The 21,600-nt window shown below is 42.1% G+C and overlaps 2 protein-coding genes across 3 annotated transcripts in view; one reads left to right on the top strand and one right to left on the bottom strand.

The window, feature by feature from the left end:
* Positions 1-111: 111 nt before the first annotated feature.
* On the bottom strand, positions 112-8,510 carry ucmab (upper zone of growth plate and cartilage matrix associated b). Its single transcript, XM_035915427.2, has 5 exons — positions 8,339-8,510; positions 8,148-8,210; positions 7,957-8,052; positions 996-1,094; positions 112-919 (listed from the first exon to the last, which is right to left on the bottom strand). Exons 1-5 carry the CDS (start codon positions 8,394-8,396, stop codon positions 822-824), a joined length of 414 nt encoding a protein of 137 aa, XP_035771320.1. The 5' UTR covers positions 8,397-8,510; the 3' UTR covers positions 112-821.
* A 3,736-nt stretch (positions 8,511-12,246) lies between these two features.
* LOC102785064 (cyclin-dependent kinase 17-like) overlaps positions 12,247-21,600 on the top strand; it is a 35,307-nt gene continuing 25,953 nt past the window's right edge. For both annotated transcript variants that reach the window (XM_035915121.2, XM_006782575.3), the window contains exon 1: positions 12,247-12,604. The gene's annotated coding sequence lies outside the window, so the exon portion shown is untranslated. The remainder of the gene's footprint in view (positions 12,605-21,600) is intronic.

The following is a 21,600-nucleotide window of genomic DNA, read 5'->3' as shown; positions in this document are numbered from 1 at the left end:
CCCCCCCCCCCCCCCCCCCAACTGCATTATCTATAATCCAGGAGTCCGGGGCATCCTGAAAAGTTGAACAGTTTGAATAAAACACTTCATATTTCTTCACAGTACAGCACATTTATTTTATTTATGTAGAACAGGGGTGTCAAACATAAGGCACAGGGGCCAGAATAGGGCTGTAGGAGTGTGGCCCACGGGACAGGTTTGGGAAATGCGAAGTAAAGCATAAACATTTGGACTTTTAACTGGATTTTATTTATTTCTTACAATTTTAGCCCAATGACAGATTTCTTTAGTTTACTAAAAGAACATGTCTTTATCATGTAGAAAAACTAAGATGCACTGTTGAGATCACACGCCTTTCTTTCCTGTGTTAAGAAATCTTGAGGATTAAATGGTAGTTAAACTTTTTTACAGTGACAGAAAAGGGAGTTTAGTTTGTGCAGCCTACTCAGGGTGAAAGTAGGCTGTATGTGGCCCAAGATGAGTTGGACATCTCTGATCTAGGTGATCTCAGCTGTAAATTGGGGGTAAATAAAATGAGGATAAATAATTTTTTTTAATGAAATTGGGGTAAATAAGTTTCCAAAAGCTCTTCATTTTGATTGATGTTAACTTGTTATGCTGGTTTTCATTGTCCACTTTGTCAGACCGTTTTTAAACACTTCTCTAACATTTTCTACACCACATGATTAATCTATGAATCATTAATCTAGTTAAAAATCGAAAAAATACATTGCATAGTCATTGCCTTTACTATGTTAGCGGTCACATTTTGTGTGGAAAAGCATCGCTATGTAGCAGTCGCACGTCTCCTCTTATCACTCTTAGGTGGAGTGACGGTTGTACTCGTAGGCAGGATGCATCCCGTCATAGTGGAACTCCCTCCACTGCTCGGTGCTCTCTCTGCTCCTCTCGTCTTGCTCTGAAAGTAGAGGAGGAGAATTTCAGTGAACGAACTCTTCTTTTTCACCTGCGTCCGATGAAAATGCTCCACGTACCGTCATGCTCCTCTTCAGCATAGCTCTCAAACTCGTTCCGCTTCTCCTCGTGAAACTCTCTCTTCCGCTCATCTGCAGCCAAAATCTGTCTCTGCTCAGCTGCAAGCACAGCAAGTATGAAATGGTCAGGTTTTCAAGGCGTAAGGAGCATTTTAGAAAGATAAACGCCAAAATCTTGTTTAAGGTGATGTAAAAGGAAATGATTAATTGGTAGGAAAATTACTGAAGCACTCATTTACTTGAGTCCAGTTTTCAGTGTGACTATCTGGACTGTTTCCTTTGAAATACGAGCTGCATTTAATGCGTGACTTCAAAGTACAAAAATGTCTGAAGGACAAGTATTTATTCTTGAGAAGAGTCAATAATCCCGGTTGATGCATGATGTCGTTTGTCGAGGTTTGAGCTGGTTTTATTTAGGTTAGGTACTTTAGTCCAGTTGTGTCACACCAGTCCTCTCGTTGGATAAAGAAATTAATCTGCAGGTTAGTGAGATGATTATTGTGATATTAAAGAACAAAAACAAAAGTCGGTTTCACTAATACTCAAACTTCAGTGACCTGAAGCAACATTGTAAATAAGAGCCGGCCCAAACTGGGTCATAAAAGGATGGAGGCAGTCAACAGCCACACTCATGTAGGCTGTTTTCATGTTGTTTGATGAACATCACAGCAGAAATCAAAACTGAACTTTTCTTTTCAATTTTCTTTTGTCCAATTTTGATGAGTATGTGTAAATTGTAGACTCAGTTTGGTCTTGTGCTGCTGTAGCTTACCTGCTTCAAGTTACAGTGTAGTGTGTGTTCAGAGATGTTCTTCTGCATACCTTTGTTGTAACAAGTGGTGATTTGAGTCACTAATGCCTTCCTATCAGCTGGAAAGATGGAGCTGCTAGGAAGTAGAAGAGTAGAGGCATGAAGTTGTACACTGCGTACAAGTGCAGAAAAATACAGCAGCTACAAAAGAGAACCAGTTTAAATTTAATGCTCACATACTTTTACACGCATTCACACAAGCTGTTAAACATCACAAAACTGCTCCCTCAAACAAATCCACAGAACTGAATCACTGCGTCCAGGGACACTTTGAAAACATGGACGAGCTATAGATGCCTGAAGCACTGAAGAGGAGACAGAAGACTTCTGTATTGTATTTCAGGCCCCCAACTGACTTCTAAAAGTCTCACGCTGACTCGCTATTCACACATTACAATGTTCCAAAAAAGAAAGATGAGGAAGAAGAAGAGGAAGAAAGGGTTTGCATTGCACTGCTAAGTTTTTTTAAAAAAAAGCACAAAGAGGGAATTTCATAATAATAATAAGACTTGGAATGTAACTGCTGTGTTTGATTTCTGTAACAAAGACTGTGAAATGCGATCGTCTGCTCTCACACTGGCATCACTTGAGGAATGGGCTGTTCCTTCATCCAGGGGATGACGATTTGTGGCAGCGATTCAGTTTTACATTTTAACCCACTTGGGCATATAAATCATCATTTTTAACTTTTATTTAACCAGCAAATCTTTTCAACCAAGCCAAAATTACATAAGCTATCAGTTTAACGTGAGCAAACCATCACCCAAGACTTTATGTCCACAAAGATCTAGGTACTGTGCTGAAGAGATATCAACTGAAGGAAAACTGTGGCCTTACTGTACTTTCACGTAATACCACTTAGAACCACAAGATGGTGCAGGTGTGCCATTGACTGATTCCTCAAACATTTTTGCCCCCGAGGAGGTTTTCGTTGGATGCTCCAGCTACCTGTCACTTTACTGCTGGAACACCTGAATTCCCCCATGATGGTAAATAAAGGATATTAGAGGACATTGGGCAGATTTACTTAAGTGAGGCAAATTATTGTGATGTCACAACTGCAGGATGATCTCCTAACAATGCGTGTTAAACTTTCATGCAAGCATTTCTCTCTGTAAACAGCAGTCCCAGTTACTATCTTACTGTGCCATGTGTGTGAAGCGCACACAGCTTCTTAGTGTTGGTAGCACATTACAACATTCAGGCAATAATCTAATACACCAACACTTTCATTCTTTACAGATTCAGCAGAGGGAAATTGTTCGCTGTGTGCGCAGTGCTGTGAAAAAGAACCTAATTTCTGCTCAGTTTCAGTAAAATCCCATGTGACTGAGGCACAATATGTCTTGATGCATGCTCAATCATCCAGGTAAGTAAATCCCCAAAAGTTGATTCTGTTCATCTGGACGTAGCGTTTTACGTGGGAAAAACGTTTTGTCACTCATCCAAGTGATTCAGTCTCAGCTGACAGCAGGTTTCCTCAATCTTATAAACAGTACATTTGCATAAGACGCATTTGCATGAGGCACAATATGTGGCGTTCGCCTCTAAACACTCAGCGTGACGACTGCGTGAAGAGTTTTAGGACCGAGACAAAATTTTGGCACCGCGATAAGAGCTTTGAGCCATCCACGCAAAGTGCCGATTACACACTCATTCTGATAACATCTCGCCCTCCTAAAAATGAACTCTCCTAGTAGCAGCTATCACAACCACAACAGGCATAAGACAGGATTTTTTTCAGCGTGTAATTTGCAAGAAATTGCGTGCCACAGACACGTTTGCGTGACACATTTAAATATTCTCCTCCTGAAAGTGATGAGGAGAATATTCTCTCCTCCTCTTACAAATACATATTCCATAAGGCAGACCACAAAAACACTCCTGTTTTTCACAGGCTGTTCTCGTTTATACGACGCCCATAAAACAACAGGGTTTGAACACACTGTGGCAAAATATGATGTGCGTTTTGTAGTTCATCTTCTGTACGTTGTAGTTTTAACACAATGTCACATTGTTAGGAGAGACGAGTGTGAGAGTGTTCCAATTCTCACGGTTTCTCTTTTCCTAAGTCCTTAGCAGTTCTCTTACCCACTTTCCCTTGATCTCGATGATGTTTATAGTCAAGTCAAGGAAAAGAGGTTAGGAATAGGAGATAGGAGTTACCTTCAGAAAGCACCCTAGGTGTAGCTAAAACTAATCAGAAAATAAATGAGAATAATAAAAAAAATATATCAGTGCATATCAGAAGAAAAAAAAAAACACCCCTGTTGTGGGTAAAATGCTGCCCCCTACTGGTAACTGTTTTAGTGAAATTCTGCCAAGTACTGAATGTTACTTTCAACTGCTCCCTTATTTACAAGGGTTGCCACAGCAGATAGCTCCACATGTTTGATTTGGTGGATTTTTTACACTGGATGGCCTTCCATCCAGTGTGATTGTGCATGCCCTAAAGAGATATGTGTCTCCTTTTGGGACTAAACAAGGATCTTCCACTTGTTAGACATATGCGTAACCACAAAAGAACCGCTTGAAATTCTGACAAGTATAATTACCTAATAAGTACCTTTAACCTATTGTATTTTTAATGGAAGGATAAACAGGAGAAATCAAGCACAAGAAAGAGAAAATGCAAAGTCCATACAGAAAAGGTCAAACGCCTGTGTTTGAACCTAGGACCTGTGAAGTGTGAGGCAAACACTGTGTATGAATTGTATAAGTCGAAGACAATAGATGGATAGTTAGAAGAATTAAAACTTTCACTGACGTCTCCTAATAGAATACAAAGAGATCCTCCTTGGATCCTTGATCAGCAGGTAGACAATGAAGAAAACACTCCTGTAGGGCAAGCAATGTGGAATTTATACCACGACTGTGTCTGTTCACATATTGTATGTATTTTCCTGCAGACAGCGTAAATGGACTGGTTCTTTTATAGTGCTTTTCTGCCCTGCTTGAGCACTCAAAGCAAGGCTTCAGAGAGGAGGAGGGTTTTCACCCAACGCAGACATACTCCTGTGCAGTCCTGCAGATTCACAACTGCATGTTGCTGGACGTGGATGATACTGTGTATTGGTCGAAAGCTGATTGGTTGATAAGTGAGCTGTAATAAGACTTTATGTCCAAAAATATCTAGGTATTGTGTTAAAGAAGTATCAGCTGAAGTAGAACTATGGCTTGACCTGCATGTAATACCACTTTGAACCACAAGGGGTGACAGCAGACTTAGCTGTAACGTCTATTGTCAGACCGGTTATACCGCATACTTTGTACGCCGTTTCCGACAACAAACAAATGACCACACCCTAACCACAATTTCAGCGAAGACGAACCACTCACACTGGAAAAGTTGAACAGCCTTTGACATTTCATCAGAATTCCCAGCTTAAGTTGGCATGCACACGTGCGGCTGCTTGGAATTCAAGTTGTAAATTACCAAGCTGAAAAAGATTTAGAGATTAACTTACAGAGCAGTATCTGTCACCAGCATGTGAAAGTTTATTCAGCACAGTTAGTACTGAGGTCATCTGACTTTAGTTTAATATTTTATCTCTTTCAGAATGGTAAATGGCCTGTATTTTTTACTTTTTTACTAGTCCCTAAGGACCCCAAAGAGCTTTACACATCCAGTCATCCACCCATTCACACACTGGTGATGGCAAGCTACGTTGTAGCCACAGCCACCCTGGGGCGCACTGACAGAGGCGAGGCTGCCGGACACCTCTGACCACCACCAGTAGGCAACGGGTGAAGTGTCTTGCCCAAGGACACAACGACCGAAACTGTCCAAGCCGGGGCTCAAACCGGCAACCTTCCGATTACAAGACGAACTGCCAACTCTTGAGCCACGATCGCCCCATTGAAATTGACAAGCAGAGCGAATCATCCATCATTTTATCCACCCTGCACATCCACCCTGACCGACTCCCACAGAAACCAAACAGCATCATTTGTTGGACTACGATGTCCATCTTTGGACATCAAAACTCTGACTAGAAACTATATGTCATCATATCTGCCAGCTGAAACAGCTGCCTCTATCAAATACTTCAAAATTTCATCCAACTGCAGGACAGGTAAATGCCTTAATGCAGCACGAGAGGCTCTTCAAAGTGAGCAGCTTGTTTTTCTCACTTGGTACTTGCTTTTTTTCCCCTCTGACCCCTTTCTGCCTGTGTGTTGGCACATTCCACATTCAACTCACAGCCACTCACCCACTCACTCATCCATCTCTGTCTTTTCAGTCTGTTCTCTGCTTTGTGCTCATTTTATTCCTCCTGTTTTTTCTGGGGGGTTTTTGCACAAAGTGTCTCGCTGTCATCACACGTACGACACGTTATGCAACTGCAGTTCAGAACAGCAGCATTGTTGTGCGCGCTCACCTTCCTGCTGGTAAAACTGTGCATAACAGCCGGCGGTAAATCGCTCAAGAATGCCACACATTGTTCAGTAATGCGAATACGTTGACAGGAGCAAACTGGTGTGGGTTCCATGCCGCCCCGTGTGTCCTGCTGCAGCGCCAGGACAGGAAACTGAGGTCTGGGATGGTCTCAGTTCATGCCAGGTCCACAATAAGGTTCACAGCTGCTGGCTGCCATGACTATAAAATCCTTCAGGCTGCCATAAACATGTTCCCTCACAGCAGAGTCAGGAAACAAAAGGGCTGCATCTCTATGAGTCATCTCATCATTAATACAGACACCAGAAGTGCATTTTTAATAAAACAAGTAATACAATAAAACTATTTCAATACATTCATCACTGGGGTTCAGCAATACTCTGACACTTGTTCCCAGCACAGTATCAAACATCTTTATGTTCAGGATAAGGATGACAAATGTGTAAAACGTTATTATCTTTGCCTCGGCACCACTACATTTTTCACTTGTGCACATGATGAATGTTGAGGCTTGTGGATCTCAGAGATATTTTATCAGCCTGACGTATCAGGCTTTCTTTCAGTGCCAAAAATTAAAAATTAAAAAAAATCTTCAAGTAACAGTGAAGATTTCCTCCTGCTCTTTTTAGTCTTCTGCATGTTCCTGTACTCCACCCATGCTGTCTTTTTTTACAATTAAACCATCATTTAAACAATCAGATATTCAAAGCTTTACAAAAAGCCCATTTCTAGGCTCATTTTTCTGTTTATAACCAACTACAGTCACACCTGGTGTGATGGCCTCAGCCACACATTGGTAAAAAAACAGTCCACTCACCTCATTGGTTTGGTTTTGCAGTTAAAAATGTATTTCAGTAATGTAATTCATTCATTTCTTCACTTAAACCTAACAGTGATATTATGAAGTCCGCACATAGTAGCGCTGTGTGGTTTCTAAAATGTATTTTGTCAAATTAAATGTATATTATATCATGGTTCTCTTTCTTTTGTTCAACCTGGTTTGGCTGTTTCCTGCCTAAGCAAAAAGCATGACTTTGAAAGCACAACGCCAGCTCAGCAGGACCAACTATGTGCGTGTCAGCAAGGGGGTGTTTTAGGGTTAGTTAGGTTATTTTGTGCTTAGTTAGTGTTTATTTCAGTTTCCCTTATTGTATGTTAACGGTTTGGCCAAACCACTATCCAAGTTATCCTCTTGTGTCTTTGTGTTTAAGTTGTGTATACTTTTTTGCCTAGTGAATTTTCTGTAAGTCATTTTTTGAGTAGAATCATATTTAGTTTAGCTCTTTTATTGAGGTAAAATAAAATAGAACCCACCGTGAGGCTGTATTTTCTGCGTCCTCTATGCCTTCACTGCTTGGTCCCTCACATCTAGATTTAAACTTCTCTGAGAAGTTCCAACGTGATTTTAAATCATGACATAACACATAAACAGCTCTTCCGAGAGTCTTTAAGGACCTGTTGATGCCGGTAATTTGTCTGTCCACGTCCTCTTAGATCTGATTACAGCATATGATACTGTAGCTTTTTTCTGTCACATCTTGAATTGTGTGTGGGTATTAAAGGTACAGCCCTAAAGCACATTTAGCAGAACATTAGCAGAAGTAATGTTTTTCTTGTTTTTACAGGTAAAAGCTAGCACTTTCTAGCATTTTATGCCAGAATTGACCACAAACAGACTTCACCGTACAAACACAGCCTGGCTGACCATGTCAAACTCCAAACGACTGCAAACTGACTCAAAGTGAACTCACCGTCCAGCTCATCCTGGGACTTCACACCACGTCTGCTGCGTCTTCTGAAGAAGTTTGAGGCATCGGCCTGCTTCATGAAGACCCTTTTCAGTGGACCTGCAGTGGAAGCAGGAGGGAGTTTAGTTCACAGTGTAAAGTGATACACAGGGCGATACGCAGGGAAAAGAAACGCAGCTGATGCAGCCCCTGACCTTGAGGATCTTTAGTGCTGCCTGTGCTACCGGGCACAGCTGCAGAGCTGGCCTCTGGAGACCCTGTGTCGAAGCACAAAACATGAAAGGTCTAAATTCAAAACACAGAATCCAGCTTTTCTCATGCCTGCAACCAACTAATAAGACAATTTTTTTTTTTGTAAAAAATCTCACTCCTGCATCATACTCACATGAAAGTGCAAAAAGCACAGTGAGGAGAGCCAAGAGGGTTGCATACGTCCAGGACATCTTTTAAACTCTGAAATACTGAGAGATGTGAGTGATGAAGAAGAGCAGGAGGGAGAGAGGGGAGTAAGACGTATGTGCGAGGTGGGATGAGGCGCCCGGGGCGATATCGACTGCTTCTCAGTGCAGGGAGGGAGTGATTGTGCAGATCTGAAACCAACAAACATGCCAGAGGGCTTCCAAGTCACAAGAAGGTGCCGAGGGTTTCATTTCAGCTTCTCTCTTTTTTTTCTATGAATTTTAGTTGAAATTAAAATGACCTGAAATGACACAATCTATGGAACTATTGCATCAGTGACACTTGCAACTGTTTTATTAATAAAGAAGAGAAAACATACTGTAGGTGTAACCAGAAAAATTATAGTCCGGGCTGCTTATGCTCTGGCTTCCTGGATAATATTTGTTCCAGAGACGATGGATGGGAGACAACAAAAATACTGATGTTTCTTTTTTTTAAAAAAAGTGACAGAAAACAGTTGAGGCCAGGAGCCGGAGCAGGGACTCCTTGCCAAATGTCTCCTTTGAAACGGGCCCCTTCAACAAGGCCGCTCTCTCTACTAGGCAAAGAGTTGTGCAGGAAAGTATGTGGCCCTCTGTTTGCTTGAATTTCTTCCAACCTGTACTCTGGCCGGGCCCCAGAAAAAAGTGAATGTTTAAATTGTTTTGAGGGAAAATCCAGGAGTCGGGGGACTGGTGCTCAGAGAGATACGAAGATTCTGGAGTGAGGGTTTTGAGAAGATATGTGGTGAGTGTATTTTATTCAGGTAGGTGTGAAACAGAACAACATAGGGACTGAAGAAAACTGCAACATTAAACAGCAACAACAATGTCTGTGAGTGCATAAGGGGGAAAAAACCCCAGTGTGCTGATAATACATGCATTTGGTTTATATATTTCTAGACTGTGACTTGAATAATTTCAAGTTTTCTGTGACCTGCTCAGGGGCTACAGCTGCAAACTATTAGTTTTGCAACAATATGGCATGTTTACATTATATTTTTATACTCATGTTTATTACCATGCACCGCCCCTGTTAAATAAATAAATAAATTTTCAAAAAATTAAAAAAATACATGTGTCTGTGTTTCTTTCCACACCTTCCTTTACAATATCTGAGCAACTGTGAAAAGATATTACTTCATAGGGCAATTTTCATTCATTTCATTAAAGGTACTTTCTCTAATTACTCTCTGCAGACCGTAACTAAAGCTGTCACCATTTTACCAGTATGTGTGTTTAGATGTTTTCAGGTATGCTTCCTGCTCCTGGGCTGTTATTGTAAATACGAATATGGTCATAATGTTGTGCCTGGTTAAGAAAAATACAAAAATAAAAATCTCACTGCACCATCTTGTGGTGCGGGGTGGTATTGCATGAAAGTACAGCCTGGCTCCAGCTCTGCTTCAGTAGACGTCGCTTCATTACAACACACACATTTTGGACATCAAGTCCAGGTATGTAGTGCTATGTGTGATCACATGTTCACCCACTTCCATGCACGTAGTTGAGCCTTTGCAGCCATGCTGGCACTTCTTTTTTTCAACTGTTGATCTAGCCTGATGCAGAGCCTAGTTAAGAAATGAAGTGTTTCTGTGCAGTAAAAGACTAAAGACTTTTAATTTGAAATAGATACAAGCAGTGCCGAATATCCATAAAGAGCATAATGCAGTAAATTTAATAGTGTGGAAGCAGATCAAAAGACTAAAACATTAGGGGTGCAACAATATTGTTCGATACAGTGCTTTCGGTTCGGTATGCATATGTATGAACAATACAAAATTTTTAATTTATTTGATCAACTTTCCTTCTGACGATGCTGTCTGTGTTGAGCGCTCAGTGGATCTGCGCTCGACAGTGCAGCCTAGGCGGAGTAGTCGAACGCAGATTCACTGAGCGCAGGGCAAGCTAGCGAGACAGAAGTTAAGCTCTCCTTGCAACATGGCAAATTGAACCTCCCCCACCCTCATTCAGATCTGGCGTTTGGAACTATTTTGGTTTTCATGTGATGTATGACCCTGAAGGTAAGCACGTCATGGACAAAAGTAAAACAGTATGTCGGATGTGCCATGCAATGCTCAATTGCATTGGTGGGAACTACTGCGTTAGCACAGTTAGCTCGTTAACGTGTTGGCTGTCCAGCCCCACGCTCGGGGCAATCCGCGGTAGCTCGTTAACGGAGATTTGCCGTGTTGTGGCGTTAACGTCATGTCAACAAGATTAACGCTGACAGCACAAGTGGGAACACAACGAATATGACTGCACATTTACTCCGTCATCATCCTAGTGCAAAGACAAGTGGAAGCAGACAAAAACAACAAGCACGAATGCTACAAACTTTACCCGAGTCATTTAGACAGCCGTTAGCACATGATTCTCTGTGTGAATTTTGTGTATCGTTGCACCCCTATAAAACATATCTGACGATTTCTTATTTACTTGTTTTATATCAAACAGGAAGAAAGAAAAGCCTTAGCAGATGAGTGAGATACAGGTCAGTGACCACTGGATAAAATAAAGTGTCCATGTGAAAAAAGCAACACTATTCCTAATTATTCCTCTAAATGAAAAAAATGGTTGAAATAAAAGCATTTTATTAATGTTGACACCGGCAGCTATGTGCAGTTTGAAAGGTGGGGTGTTTTTTTTTTCTTTTATTGAAGTTACTTAATGCAGGAGCTTCAGTCCTGAGTCAGTGAACACTTTGAATGGCAATTTAACAGCTTTTTTTCCTGCGAATTATGATGAAAATTGCAGCAAATAAAAGGAACTTCAGCGTCATTATAAACTTTTAATAACTGGTTGAACCTGGTGGAGGATTACTTGCTGAGCTTATCATTTTGTCTGTTTTGTCTCTTAAATAACGCAAGAAACCTGTGGATCAAAAAGAGATGAGCCAGTTGATGGAGGAAACCAAATGGCTATTAGAAAAACCAGCAACAGCAGTTTTTGTTACTGGAATGACTGGGTTACTGAACTTTAGCTTCCCTTTATGCTCACTGTATTTGATTATTGCAGGCGTATGGAAGGTCTTAATCAAATAAAATATATTTGTCCTTCACATGCTAAACTCCTTTCACTCTTTGTTCCACATTTAATTTATAGGATCTGGTTTATTCCTGCAGCAGTACATCTATGATCGAGTTTTTCCATTATTATTAAATAAAGAAATTTGAAATAAGCATCTTTAATGGATTAGGTCAGGGATTTCAAACTCATTTTACAGTATGGGCCATATACAGCTCATTTTGATTTTAAGTATGCAGAACAAGCAAAACTCCTTTTTTTGTCAGTGTAAAGATGTTTAACATATTTAATCCAACTGATTATAATAAAAAATCAATTAAATTAGTAAATCTAGTTTCCCCCTTGTACAATACAGAAATGCTGCTGTAGTAAATGCAGTAAATATGTCAGGAAAAAATAAATAATAACAGATAAACTTCTGGTAGCTCACTGCTCAGAAAATGTCCCTTCCTCCCCATGGACCTTTTATTAAAAAAAATAAAAATTCTACAGTAGATAGTGAACAAACAGGAACTTTTTGAACTTTAGTTGTTATTGCTTATCTATTACTTAATTACAATGATGTTTTATGAATGGCAGTGGCGAAGGTCTTTATCAGTAGGAATTACGCCCTTTTCCAAAGCTGTCCAGTGGACCTGATTGGGTTCTTTCTCGGGCCGATTCGTGGCTCCCGGGCCTTGTGTTTGACACCCCCTACTTTAGGTAGCCTGCTATACAAATATTCTCCAGTAGGGGCCGCTGTAGCTCTGCACTGGCCGCCTATCGGTCTCTCTTGTGCACAACCATCGAGTGTCGCTGTTTCCCCGCTGACACCTCGACGGCACGGCGGTGTGGTGGCAGGCAGGCAGCGTCAGCTGGCAGAGGACACACTCAGATCAACTGGTAATCGCCGTCGTCCCCCGCACTGCTTACGCTCTCCTCGACTGAAAACCCAACGACAGTACTTCCTATTTTCTACCGGGAGAGAAACTTTGAAGCCCGTAAACAAGCCATGCCGCTGGACGCGACAGCCCCGCGGATATAAGCGACACTGCGGAGCAGAAAGTATCTACGACCTCACAGAAACCACAAAGAAGAAGAAGCAGTCGGTGCTTTCTTTTTTCACACTCGGAGGGAAAGACGGCATCCGGCCTGAGAAGAAGCTCCGAGGTCGGGGACTCCGGTCGGACCAACGCGAATCGTTTCTGGTGAGAGTCCGCACATTTTCGCTGTGGGACTAGTTTCTGTGAACTAAACCACGCAGTTAGAGCAAGTTAGAGGCGCACACAGCCTGAACAACGTAGCAATGTTTACTTCACAGCCGCAGTTTGAATGCAGCGTTTGTTGTGTGTGAGCACTTCAGCCTGCCCCATTCACCGGCGAATGGCCACCTTTAACTAAGACAAACAGCGAGAGGAGCTCCGAGCTGGACGAATAACGACTAAACTACCTCTAGAGAGGGTTATAATTTATCCTCGCTGCCACAGAGAGCTGCTGGTTAAATATCAAGTGTCAGCTTTGTTGTCAAATACCACCGAGAGCAGTTGCTCGTCAGTGAACTGTGTGAGGCTGGGGTTGTAAAAAACAGGAGGATTGACTGGCTGCTGTGCATGTATCGTCTTGCACAGTCACTGCCCCACATTTCAGAGATGCCCAGTGTTTCTGCTCCACGCCCCCCACCCTCTCAAACTACCTGAAGCAGGGCGCAGACCGTACTAGTCTCTGAGCTCACTGACAGCCATTACTGACAGCTTTAAGCCGTTTCAGCTGTTGTTGTGTGAAGGCCAAGACGACAGCAGCAGCAGACAGGAGCCTGCACGGAAAATGGTTGGAGAAACACCACTGCAGTTTGTTTTTTAGGGATCTCACCCTGAAATTGAGCTTCCAGTGGGTTTCTGTGGGGAGTTTACCCGATTGTCATTGTGTAGCAGAGAATAATTGTTTTACAGGGAGACAGCATTGTTACAGCAAAACACCTCCTAAGGCACGTTGATTTCTGTGTGAAAGCACCCAAGTTGTCACCAACCTTACGGAGAGTGTGCTGACTGAGAGTACATGCTAACTCTGTATTGTCAAAGTTAATGCATCAGTCCTGCAAAACCAACCTCACTGCGGGCTTATTTCTGCTGGAAGTAAGAGAAATCTGGGGGATTGACTCTAATTAAGCTTTTTTCAAATGCAATGGAGTTTAAAGCATTTCAGACTGAACTTAGATAATAATAGTCACTTTACTAACAGACCTATCACGGGTGCATATGGGAATATACCAACTTTTATGTAAAAAGTCAATCAAACTGATGTTTAACACTCATGCTTATGTCAGATTGACTCTGGTAAACAAATAATAACTCAATAAAAGGCAGTTATTTTTTAAATCCATGGGTATGCTCAGCACCTAAAATTTGTTTAATTTGCACAAGTGTATATAGAAATACCTGAAAAATAATTTTGTTGTTGTTTTTTAGCACCTTTGCCAGTAAATGCTGCGTATTTCGTGTGTCAGTAACTGAAACAGCTCACTGTTGCAGTTTTAGATTAACACGAGGAGCCGCTGCTTTCAAAATGGAACTTGATTCAGCACAGTTTTAGAAAAGCAATGTCGGTTTTACTTTCAGGCTTGGCACGCTTTAATATTGAGCAGCCAAAAACATGTGGCTCACATGTGGCCGCAAACTTCCGGGACAAAAAAATGATGATTGAGGTCACTTCTGACTAATTTTAGTGATACCCTGCAAAAAACAAACAACACAAAAACAGTGATATTCCACACCGTTTACAGTGTTTACTGATGGCTGCCACTTTCTCAGTTTCCTGTAAGCAGGTTTCACTTTGACACACTCAAGCTGCTGAGCTTCCTCGAGCCACGGGTGTCCCTGAGGACCTTTCGAAAGTGTGTCTGCTTCGGGTTCGGTGCCCGCAGGAGGTCAGGGAGCTGCTGGAGGACAGTGTGCCCGAGGGTTGGCTTGAAGTGGGGTCGTTCCCTTGGTGAGGGCCGCGGGGATGGTGGCGGCAGGGTAACGTGATCCGCTGTGAAACAGCTGTAGCCACTCGGTGCTGATCCCTTGAGTCCCAGTGCAGATCAGATGATGCTCCAGTATGTGAATGGGTGGGTGTGTGAGAGAGAGCGAGGACTTGAATGCATGGGTTTTCATGCCTTCAGGGCATCAAGTCAATGCTTAAAGTCAATTTAAACCGAAATTCACTGACTTTTTGAGAGAAATTATTTTTGTATCTATTCAGTGTTTTGACTGATGGAAGAAGTCGTTCTTACTGATCTTCTCTGTGTGTTTTACGTGTGTGTGAGCTCAGGTTGAAGCAGCAGGTCAAGACAGCTGGCTGAAGGTTAATGTGTCACTGCTCTCTGGGTAGCAGCTGCAGGCACCGCTCCTGTCTATAGATAGCCACGAATACAAACTTTACTTCTTTTCTCAGCTGCGTTAACATAAGAGCTGCGGCGCAGGCGTGCAGCCCCAGAAGACAAATGCTGATCCTTTCGAGTTTGACCACTTCCACACCCTCATTCTCTGTCTGTGTCTGAATCTGGAAGTGCCTGTTAATGCTAAAGACCCCTCTCCCCTCCTCCTCCTTGTCCAGCTTGGAGCCAGTTGGCTGAGAACCTGTGTGAGCTATATCAGTAATACCTTACAGCACATATCTGGGTCATCATCTGTAGCATTCATGTCTGAAACAGGTGAGGGACAAATATTGCCCCCCCCCCCCTTTTTTTTTTTTTCTTCTCCCTATCATTCTTGGCAGAACTTCCAGGAGCTGTTTAAACACTTGTTTTCTCTTTATTTGGAAGCACACATGTTCATTCAAAGTACTGCTGCAGAAGCGTTGCATATTTGAGATGCATGCGTTCACGGAAAGTTGTGACGGCTTTAACAGAAATCCAAGTGAAAATGCTGCTGTTGGTTTTTTTCCTTGGGGGGGGGGGGGGTGATTAGCCAAATCTACCCCCTGCCTCTCGGGCCAATCCAATCTCAGCTTGGTTGTTCCTTCTAATCAGGGGCAGACCGCCGCTCAACACATAATTAATAAATAAATAAATAAATGTTCTTCTCCCTTGTAATTACATTATCACTATTCAGTATAGATTAAAGCAGTTTTCAACAATGACAACAAAGAAAAATCTCAACAAAGAAAAAACTAAGAAAAACAGACAGTAGGTAAAATTAATATTTTTTTCCCCCTATAGACAGTTTTTTAGGCTGATGTGCAAGATCACTTAATTCAGAGGCTGAAGGTTCCAATGGGAGACAGAGAAATATTGTTTTGTTATCCTGCAAAACTACTTAAAATTACTTATAATATAGTTATTTCTTTGTTTCCTGCAAAAGCCTTTCTTGTTATCACCTTATTGCAGTGTGCCTGTCTTTAAGTATTTTATGTAAATATACTTATTGTAAGTTGAAACAAAATACATTGAAATTCCATGTAATTACATGGGTATTACACCCTTAGGTGTGGGCCGTATTTTAAAGTGTTACCAAAAGTTTACATAATGTCTGGCACTATGGATGACATGCTACTAAATTGGTTATCCTCTGATTCATTTGAGGCAAATTCTTTTCCCTTTAACCTCCTAGGACCTGGCGTCCACATATGTGGACATCACATTTTGGGTTATTTAGACCAAAATACAGAATTTTGCTCTACAAGGGCCTGATATCCACTTACGAGGACATTATACTGCTACTGTTCTATCAAAATTTTAAATGAATATGCTCTCATATGGCTCTCATTTTTCTTAAAAACAAAAATAAGGCAAAAAAAAAAAAATCTGGTAATTCTTTGTTTTTACATTCATCGGGCCCCAATATGTCCAAATATCAAAGAGAAATTAAAAATGCACGCAGTGGAAGAGTTCGGGTCTTAGGAGGTTAATGAGAATTTATCAGTGCTTCGTAATGGTTTGCAAATTATGAAACTACAATACGGCTTGGACACTAGCAGAAAATAATTAGTTGAAAATGGTATACTGCCTCAAACTACTGCCAAGTTTTGCTCGGCTGCTCTAATACACAACAATTTCTGGTATGTGGGCTGCATGAAATTATTAGAAAGACTTCTAGCTGAGAGTTTGTGTTTGCATTTTGATATGGGTCATTCCATGAAAAGTCAGTGAGTCACACAAAATTTTACCTCCATACTGTAAATATTTTTTGTGCTGGAGGTTTTGGAAGTACATCAGGGTTTCAGAACTGAAAAACACATTTGAACTCTGCTGCATCCAGATCAACTCCGAATGTCACAAGCTAAAGGCAAAAAACACAGTTTTGCACCGTGATCACCCTTGAGAATCAGTACCATGTGATATATCATAGCTTCACTGCACCATTTAATGCCAGGGACAGAAAAATTACATTTTTGCTAAACTTTCAAAGGTCATATCAGCATGTGGGTTAGGGGTCTGGTAAAACCAGGTTTAGCATATGGACGCTCTCACCTTTTAGCTGTGATTGTTTCCTTTTCTTTCGTACCTGAGCAGCTTTCTAATGTTGTTACTCTGTCTCACTCTCAAACACCAAGTGTAAAAACTTAATCAAATCATGTTGAGCTTTTTTATCTTTCCAGATAAGACTGATTGTATATAAAAACTAATATTGTGATAACCCCATCCTGCTGTCTGGGCTTAATTAGATAGTAGCCAGCTCTCTTTTAATAGCCATGAAAGGCTTTCAGGAGCTGGATGAGTACAGATGGGCAGTGAGGGGGAGGCTGACTGTCACTCTCTCTGATGCTAATGCCTGTCAACAAAAAGACAACAGGTGACTTGAGTCAACCTCAGATCAGATGAGCCCACTCCATTATGAACAGAAGTGGGTAATAACCACGTACGAACAAAAGGTATCGATGTGTCTAAAGCGTTCAGTAAATTTTTAGTTTCATAATTTGACTCAAGTACAACATGTACTGCGATTACCTGTGCAGTTGTTCTGTTTGTGTAAATAGAAGAAGCTTCTTTCTGCTGCTCCCTTTAGATCAAATTATACTCCGATGCGGACACAGACAGCTGGAGACCCGACGGCCGAGTAGGCGTTCTTAAGTTCGCCGCCCGGGGCGCATTTATAGTTGGTGCATTGTAAAGCTTTGATTATACTTTCCACACAAAATTTTATGTGACTCGGACCCAAGCAGACGTGTGGACAGTGTTAACTGGGACATCATTCACAAGGGGTTGCCACGTGTTTTGATTGTGTACGTACTACCTCAGAAGGGATCTGTGTCTCCTCCAGGGATTTTCCACTTGTTAGGCGAAAAAATATTCTCTTTTTTTGTTTTTATTTGGTCATCTTTTATTACAATGGAAATGATGCTAGTCTGCTGCCTGCCAGATAAAATCATAATCTTATGATCTCAGTGCCCTGCTTTGAACCCAGCTGGGTCCCCAAGGCTTATCTGTCACATTACATGCTGTCTTTTCATCCCATTCACAAACTGTTATCATGTCCGCTGTGAAAGCTGCTTAGTAAGCACCGGTTTTATTCAAATCGCATGCTTAATTTCAGAGTTATTCCCATGATGTACGCGTAATAAGGCCAGTTTTTGTTGTGATTTTATTTAAAATATTTTGCGTTTTCTTCCTTTTTTTTTTTTTTTTTTTACAGCAGCAGGATTGGTGCATGGTTTTTATTCCAAGCGTCTCTGTTCAGCCTTTTAGTCGCTCGTGTGTCTGCATGTGGATGTTGGCTCTTTAGCAAAAGACAAAAAGGTTTTTTGTCTTTTTTTAAATTATGTTTTTGTTGTTGTTGCGTAACTTATGTTGCATTTGTGGGGTAGTTAATACTTTCCTCTGTTTCATCATGGCCCGAATCCAATCCGTCCTCTACACCTGCCCCGTAAACACTTTACTCACTGTTTGTGTATTTGCGTGGAGGGCCCCCCACATTAAGCTGCTCTTCACCAACTAGCATTAAGTGTAGGTGGGTTTTAATCCCTCTAACACAGAATCTGCATTACATCAGGCTCATTAACTGCCTTCTGCGAAGGTGAAGCACCGGTTTTATGTCAAGTATGGAGGCGTTAAAGGATTCCCGGTACTGTGATTGTTTCAGGACTGTCTCAGTAAAGAACAAAGTGGAAAGTGTAGTTAAAAATTGAACAAAATTGAAATGAAATAGATGCTTTTTTCCAATAAGTGATGATCTCCTTCACAGCAATGTAAATCTCAAGACGGCAGTTACATGTTCTTGTTTCTGTAGGAGAGAGGCAAAGGTGTAAGTATTTCTACACTAACCGCTTAGTTAAGAGACTCTTCAGCAGCTGCAAGTGTGACTCCATATGGAGTAACACTCATCGTGGAGTGGGAGGGTGGTGGTGGAATGAAATTGGGGCCGTGCGTGTCACTCCATTAACCCAGGGAATATCCGAGCAGAGGTGAAACAGAGAGCAGAGCGACAAACAGCAGTTGAACACAATGTTGGGCTCAATTTCATCGGCTTAATGCAGTCATGGCGATTTAATATTTATAGTAATTCTAAAGCGGTTTACACTGGTGGTGTTTGTGGTTGTTTGTTTTATTTTTGCTCATGTACAAAAAAATTTTCTTGTTAAATTAAACACAAACGGAGAGGGGTAGCTGCGGTTCACACTCATGTTTATTTTAGTATGTCACGTAAATGACGTATAAAATCTAAAAGATAATTTTACATGGTTGTTTCTTTTTCCAAAGTAGCTCATCTTGGCTTAATATGCATACTTGCAAGAAGAAGATTGATGGCAAGAATAAAGTGTCATTTTGGCCTCACCTTTATTTATTTGTCATCTTTGTCTTTTTCAAAACTTTTATAGCACCTACAGTAATTTCATTGAGTTATTATCAGCTTGACTAACGGCCTTGACGTCACTTTAATGGACAAGCTTAAACAGAGTCTGAACAGGTGTCTTTAAGAGCAACCTGAAACACACCTGTCTGCACATCTGCTAAAGTGGCGTCGCCCACATCTTTGAGCCGTGACTGTATCGAAAAAGATGAGTAATGAAATAATTCCCGCGCTAGTATCGAAACGTGATGCACCGACATGCAGTATTGAAGTTAGTTATCCAATGCCTGATTTCTGGCAGCGTTGGCTCACAGAAGGAGCTTAAAGAGGAGCACGCCTGTCACTCAGGCTGCTTTAACCACAGCAGCAGCGTTGAATCTTATAAGATCTGTGGCCTGGTCTCTTGTTCCAACCTGACCTGTCCATCTGTCAGCCCATCTCAGCTCTTTGGATACGTAGGTGACAATGTGGGACAAGTGTAAAAGCAAGGTGAGGGGAGGAGATGATGTGTGTGTGCCTGATGTATGATGTAAAAAAGGGAAATTTGATGACACATTTTGCCAATTTCAAACACATTTTAGCTTTAAAGCTTCACCTGCTCTCTGTGTGTGTGTGTGTGTGTGTGTGGGGTGGGGGGTGGGGGTGGGGGGGGGGTAGCACGCCTGCCTGGTTGCCATGCTTAGTGCTGCTCAGCTCGACACCACGCACCACCCCACTACATCCCACATCACTAGAAAAAGCCCACTTTTTACTGTGTACAATGCAACCTTTATATAAGACCCACATAATGGAGCCAACTCCTTCACTCATGTCCTCATTGTCTTGGCCAGGTTGAGAAAAGGCTGCTCTTTAGAAAACCAGGGCTGAGCTCACCCGTGAATCATGCCAGTAGTCACGCTTGTTCTCTGTCGTCTTTTGTGAGGAAGGCTGCCAGGGAAGAGAGGTGGGTGTTTTCTCGGGGGCGCCCCCCGAGCTCCTCAAGGCATTGACCTTAGCTAGTTTACTGAACCCCATAGGGGTCAGGTAGGGTTTGTGACCTGGCGTTTCCTGTTTGTCTCTGTGGCCCAGACAGCCGTCATCGTATGGCAGGGTTGGTGGCTGCATGGTGTGTGTAATGGTTTTGTGTGAAGCGCTTGCCCTGCGTTGCATGGCTGATGTAGGGGTTGGTGGGTTATCACAGCAGGAACTCTGGCTCTTACCTTTGTAAATGGCTCATGATCAGCACAGCTACGATCGCAAAGGACTGAATCCATATGCGGCGAATGGTATTGTCGCACCACTGCAGCATCTAATGTCCCTCTCTCTTCTCCCCCTCTACCTGCAACCACGTCATGCTCTTCTGCTCACATGACAGCCAAGAAAAAGTATAAAGATACAGCCTCGCACACATGTGAAGATGTCAAGAGTCTGTAACATCTCAGGCACATTATGGTAGGATATTTGGATGGGGTGGGGGAGTGTGGGGAGAGGGATCGGAAAATCAGCATGCAGCAGTCTCCTGCGGTGCTCTGCATTTTCAACATGGAAAAAGCAGCGGGGGTTGCCGTGGCAACAAATCCCAAATCAGCACAGAGCGCACACCCCTCTGTTCCACACCCCCCTACCACCCTTGCAGCCGCCTCCTCCTCCTCCTCCTCCTCCCCCCCCCCCGTCCCCCTCCTCCTCCCTGGCCACCTCTCAGCAGATCGAGAGCTGCGACCTCAGACCGGCCTACTTAGGGGAGCAGGGATCAGGCTCAGACCAGGGATCATGTCCAAAGCTCCACTCTCGATCCCAGAGCAGGAACATGTGCCAGCGGATACTGGTGCGCAGCAGACAGTCTTCCCTCTTCTCCTCCCTCTTCGTCTTTATTCTATTTCTGCCATTTACTTTGTACTCAAACCCCTCAGAAGGTGATTTGTATCCATAGTCTGCTAAGTAGCAGGTTTTGTCGTTTAAGAGATGTGCTTCTTCCAATCCCTCTCATATTCAGCACATTCATAAATTAAGAGCGGGTTGTGGATATTACCGTGGAACTGAGGACAGATCAACTACAAAAGCTAAAAGTGAGAGGCCTGTCAGTTTATCCCAACTTGGTGCCACATAATCCTGATTTGAGCTTATCGCAGTGATTGTAATCACAACAAAGGATTTTGGCTGTCTAGAGTAATATCAGAATTAGGGCTGAAAAGATTGTGGTTATTGTTGTTATTGAATAATCAGTGAATTATGTTTTTTTTCTGCTTAAATCCTTGGTGATTGAGAAGTTCAGAGAACCCAAAGTAGTTTATTTGTTTTTTCTTGTTTTTCAGACAAAGACGGTATTTAAAGGCGAACATATTTTCAGCTCCATAATTTTGTTCTTGGACTCTACCAGAGTAGCTATACACATGGCAAAATCATCTTTATTCATCTTATACTCTCCTCAGTTCATCCATTAACTGAAACAAGCTGATTTG

The sequence above is a fragment of the Neolamprologus brichardi genome, chromosome 7 (genome assembly GCF_056152115.1).
Source record: "Neolamprologus brichardi isolate AB-2024 chromosome 7, ASM5615211v1, whole genome shotgun sequence".
In the NCBI taxonomy this organism is placed as follows: Eukaryota; Metazoa; Chordata; class Actinopteri; order Cichliformes; family Cichlidae; genus Neolamprologus; species Neolamprologus brichardi.
The sequence above is the reverse complement of the archived record's forward strand: the minus strand, read 5'-3'. Positions and strand labels throughout refer to the sequence as shown.

Bases quoted from the DNA above. Each gene is read 5' to 3' on its own strand.
- ucmab (XM_035915427.2), bottom strand. From the start codon at position 8,396: ATGTCCTGGACGTATGCAACCCTCTTGGCTCTCCTCACTGTGCTTTTT. The intron at 8,211-8,338 runs GTGAGTATGATG...GCTTCGACACAG, and splicing joins TGTGCTTTTTGCACTTTCAT to GGTCTCCAGAGGCCAGCTCT. The intron at 8,053-8,147 runs GTCAGGGGCTGC...CTTCCACTGCAG, and splicing joins CAGCACTAAAGATCCTCAAG to GTCCACTGAAAAGGGTCTTC.